This window comes from Macadamia integrifolia, chromosome 8 (assembly GCF_013358625.1).
Source record: "Macadamia integrifolia cultivar HAES 741 chromosome 8, SCU_Mint_v3, whole genome shotgun sequence".
In the NCBI taxonomy this organism is placed as follows: Eukaryota; Viridiplantae; Streptophyta; class Magnoliopsida; order Proteales; family Proteaceae; genus Macadamia; species Macadamia integrifolia.
Window position 1 is genome coordinate 18,556,134 of NC_056564.1, and position 5,050 is coordinate 18,561,183.

General features: G+C 39.5%; 1 protein-coding gene across 1 annotated transcript; it reads right to left on the bottom strand.

The window, feature by feature from the left end:
* Positions 1-525: 525 nt before the first annotated feature.
* LOC122086771 lies at positions 526-1,012 on the bottom strand. Its single transcript, XM_042655737.1, has 2 exons — positions 1,007-1,012; positions 526-873 (listed from the first exon to the last, which is right to left on the bottom strand). The coding sequence occupies exons 1-2, from the start codon at positions 1,010-1,012 to the stop codon at positions 526-528; spliced, it is 354 nt and encodes a 117-aa protein (XP_042511671.1).
* Positions 1,013-5,050: the final 4,038 nt, after the last annotated feature.

A 5,050-nucleotide genomic window follows, 5' to 3' on the forward strand; every position in this document is an offset into this window, starting at 1 on the left:
AGAGAGTAAAATATCATATTACTTAAAAAAGAAAAAAGAGAGGTTAAGATCCCACAGTTGAAGAGATTCTCTCTTCACCCAAACTGGGTCCAACCTTTTCTACTAGCTTGATATGCTTCTGATGTTGTGGGGCAAGATTTTGCCTTGCAGGTACGTCCTTAACTGAGATTTTTTTCTACCATTCATGAAGGCTGGAATAAACTATCCAAAAAATAACTAAATGGACAATGTTGGAAAAGACTATATGTGGCAGCCACTAAGGTGGATGTTAGCTAAGCTGCCATATAAGATCAGAGTTGCATAAACCAGAGGTTGCCATATAGCTAATACTTGACAGAGAAGTTGCCACGTGGAGCTTGGAGTTAACAACGATCTTGATTCCAAATTCACCACTATGACTCTGGTCTTTATGATAGCCTATGCATCTGAAAACTGAATGTGGCTCGCTCAACACACAAGCGAATAACGACTTATGTAAGCAGAAAATCAAGAAGAAGAAAGAAGATCGTTTATCATATTCTACCCTCAGGTGTCGGGGACGTTCAAGTTCTGGAAGAGCTCCGGAAGATGGGCGTTCGTCAACTTAGTTCTCTTGCTGATCTCACGCTGCTTCTTCTTTGGCTTGGGTTTGGAGCCAGCTCCATGCACCTGGGCCATGGCCCTCCTCTTGGCAGTGTTTGTTGCAGGTTTCATCCCATTCTTCTGAAGATCTCTCTCAATATCAACCATATCACGTGGCAGCTCGATTCCCCGGAAGAGCTGCTTCAAATCATCATCCACCTTAATGAGCACCCTAGGGTCATTTGGGTATGCTATGTCCTCCTGTGAATCAAAATTTGACAGAAGCCAAACCTGGCCTGCAGCCTTCAGAGCCTGTGAATATCACAATGCATAGAAATGGTATTAGAAGAAAAGGACATTATTTTCTATAGGGTAAATATCTAAGTTACCCAGGAGCCTTACAGGGGGGAGGGGGTGCATTAGAGCCTGTAAATATTCAAGTAACAGCCATGAGACACGAACTTGAGACCTGGTGAGTGTTGGCTTAAGCGCACCACAACCTCATAACTGCGCTAGGCAGTTGCAGTTTGTTTCTGTTTTAAGTATTTGCCTACTTAGCTTCTTCATAACCAAAATGTTAATGATGGAGGGCCTTAGGGAAGAAAGGGAAGAGAAGGGGAAGGGAGGTAATCACACAATCACATATTGCATAGATCCAAACAATTTCGTTCAATAATCAAAATCTCTCTAACATGTCCATCGACTACAGCCAATATATAGAAAATAAAGACATGAAATTAGAAACTCTACTAACATAGTATCTGGCCTAAACTAGGAAACAACCATAAAAGGAAACTAATGCAAAGGAAGTAAATCTTAAATCTTATATTCAAATCTAGAAAATATAAGGCATCAAATAAAAGACTTAAATAACTACTAATTTTATTTCCAACCCTTGTCGGACCAAAACACTGGATTGGACCCGTTCTTCTTGGTTTTTGGCTTCCAAAGCGGGTCATGCTGATCCAACCAGGTAAGGGCAGCCGTATCTGCATCAGTTAAGTGTCTTAAAGTCACACTATTGAGACCACTTTAAAATCAAAGGGCTAATCACATGGTTGGAGTCTTCTGACTGGCATGATTTCAAACAACTAGGAGTATTTGGTACATTAATTTGGTAGTAAAGTGCAATGATAATGCAAAACATCATTTGAGTGATGTGAGACCAAGTGATACAGGGATATTGTGAAGGTATAACCGCATAAGCATTAGACACTTAAGGTTCTCATGAAGATTGAATCAGAATCAGCCAATTCAAATTGTAATCGGATGATGCCAATTCCAATGATGCCGATTCCCAAAAACCCCATTTGGAATCGGCTTCCTTCTGTTAGTTTGCAAAACAGTAGAAGGGCAGCCTCATTCCCATCGATTGGGACTCTCTGACATGGTAACAAAGCCTTGATCCTCAATAAAAAATCGATCAAAGCTCTCTCTTCCCCCATCAGTAAAAACCCCCCTTTCGGCCTTTCTCCATCTTCGGTTGTTATTGATGCCTCCCTAGGCTCCATGATATTCTAGAGGGGGTGATTTCATCACCTAGTTTGCTGGATTTTTGGATGAAGAATTGATTAGATGTAATCAATCATATGGAGTGAAGTATTAGTTCAAAGTTTATGTTAGTGGTTGCTGGTTTGGATTTTTGGCCTGATGATTGAAGTATTCAAGGGGTGAAAAAATGGATCAAAGCAGTGAGGGTTTTGGCACTCTGCCAAAATCGATTCTTGTCATATCTGCCTGTTCAAAGGTCTATTTGAAAATCCCTTTGGCGGCCTTCTTCCCCACCATCCTAGCAACATTTGATCCATTGTTTACCTCCTTCTGAGCCCTACAGGCCCAACCTGCGATAACCCTGGATTGGCCTAAAATAGGATTTTTTCCGATTTAAGCTAAATTCTTCCTAAATTGTTGACTTTCTTTGTGGATTTTTTTTATCCTCTGTTATATCTTGCTTCAATGGCTACCACTGAGCCAAAGAGAGTTGATTTTAAGGCTGCCACTAAGCCAAAGAATGTTGTTTCTGCGGTGATATCCTCATCCTCTCATAGAATTGCAGAGAAGAAGCTTGCCGAAGCTGCCAATTTCCAACAATGGAAGAAAATTGTGCAATTGCTTTTGATTGGTCATGATCAGTAGGATCACCTTATAAGGTGAAATCTGCTACAGAACTACATAGGATATTGTTGATGCGTGTATTTTGGGTCAGCTATTGAACTCGATGGATAACTCTATCATTGATATTGTTATTCACATTGATATTGTGAAAAGCTGTGGGATTATCAAAACATTTTGTACTACTATATAACATTTCCAGTATTTATGAGCAATCTCAGAACTTCTATAGGGTTGATCGGAAGGGTTAACCTTTGACTCAATATTTTATTGATTTCAAGAGGATGTATGAGTTGAACTCTCTACTTCCTAATAGTTGTGATGTCACGAAGATGCAGAACTAGCGAGAACAACTCGCAATTATGGGTTTCTTGGGTGGACTTGGGAGTATGATGTTGTCTAGTCTCAGATTCTTGGAGGTGATAAAGTTACCTCTCTCTTGCAGATACCTTTTCTCGAGTCTTACAAGTAGCTCCAGAGAATTCTCGTGATCTTGCACCTACACCAGCAAAGAGCTCCGCTCTTGTGTCTCAGAATTATAATCGAGGTGGGATTCGTAATATTGGTAGTGGGACTAATAAGGGGCAACCTTCTAGTACTTCCAACACTTCAGATAGTTCAAGGGCAGCACGAACATGCCACTATTATGGTAAACCAAGACATATCCAATGCTTTTGTTGGAAACTTCATGGAAAACCTCCTCAGAAATAATTTGTTAATTCAACAGCAATTATTGAGTCTACTCAGTCCTCTCAACTTGGACAATCTGAAGCAAAAATGGTCAAGATGACATATAAAGAATTTGCACGGTACACTCAATTTCAAACCCCGTCTCGTCAACCTTGCACTACTACTTTTGTCCAGACAGGTAATGCTACTGCATTTTTTTTCATATTCTCAACCTTGGATAATTGATCCAGTCGTGTCAAATCATATGTAAAGCAAAATCGGGGTTTAAAAAAATAACCCTATTCGGTTCGCTTAATGATCCACCCAAATAAGAGAACTCAATAATCAAGATGTAGTGGCAGTATTGTAAATAAGCAGAAGTTATAAAGAGAGTGGCAGAGTTGTAAATAACCAAATTACTAATGAGCTGCTTGGGAGATGGGACCTAAAGGGAATTAATAATTATTTGGGGGGGTAAACCAAGAAGCAAAATAGAAGTAAGGGATATGGGAGAATTAAAGGCAAATAAAAGGATATAATAAAAATAAATAGCAACTCACGATTCTTCTACAACCTACATCAAAACTAGGAACCAGGCAGAGACTATTGGATTAAAGGAGAAGAACTACCTTGTAAAATCTCAGATCGATCTGAAATTTGAGATGATGGATTGCAACTCACAACCCTACTAAAAACAACACATAGTCTCCTTAGGCAACAAGCAAACAAGAAGTTCCAGAGGTCTGAAATTGAGTTCTACGGTGGGGTTATGTTTAACTGAAGTTTTATCCTTTGATGAGAGGGATTTCTAGAACCAGGGTTTGGGGGGTTTGGGTCTATTAGGGAAGAGCAACCTTCTCACAAAATTTCACTTCCAGCAGATCAAAGGTGAGGGATATCGATCCACTTGTTTGGTGCTGCAACTATCCCCAGAAACAAGGGTTCGACCAGAAAGAGAGAGAATGATAAGGAGAAGAAGAAGAAGAAGAAGAAGAAGAAGAAGAAGAAGAAGAAAGACAAGGAAGTCACATCAAGCCACAGTCACGCAGACTCACAAAATAATTCAATTCAAACTTCATATTCAAAACCTGCATCACTCCATAGATTACATGTCTAATGTAAAGGAAAATGAAAACAATTAATAGAAACTTCTTGAAAGGAAACTACTCTTAACATTAGAAACTAACTAATTGAAAAAAGAAACTACTTCTAAAACAAATGAGGATCAAATATACTAGGATTTCTTTCCCAGTTATCAACTACCAACCCTTGCCAGGCCAGAATATCGGTTTGGGTTGGTTGTGCCTTGGCTTAGGCCTCCATAGTGGATCAATCCAGTCCAGCCAAGCCAAGGCATCTGCATCAATATGACTGGTGTGTCGTGTATATTTTCCTCCTTTCAAGAGTCTTTTGCTATTGTCACATTGGCTAATGGATCTATTGTTGAAGTCAAAGGCACTGAAAACATTCGTCTTACCACTTCTTTGTCATTAAATTCCATTCTTCTATTACTGAATCTTCCTTAATCTTTTATCTGAGTAAGTTTACTCAAGTTTACAACTATTGACCTTCTTTTCTTAATCATGTGTTTCTTTTTCAGGACCTAACAATCAAGAAGACGATTGGTAGAGGTCGTAGAGTCGAGGGGCTTTATCTATTTGAGAACCAATCTACTTCCGTTGCATGTTCAAGTATCTCAGCCCCCATC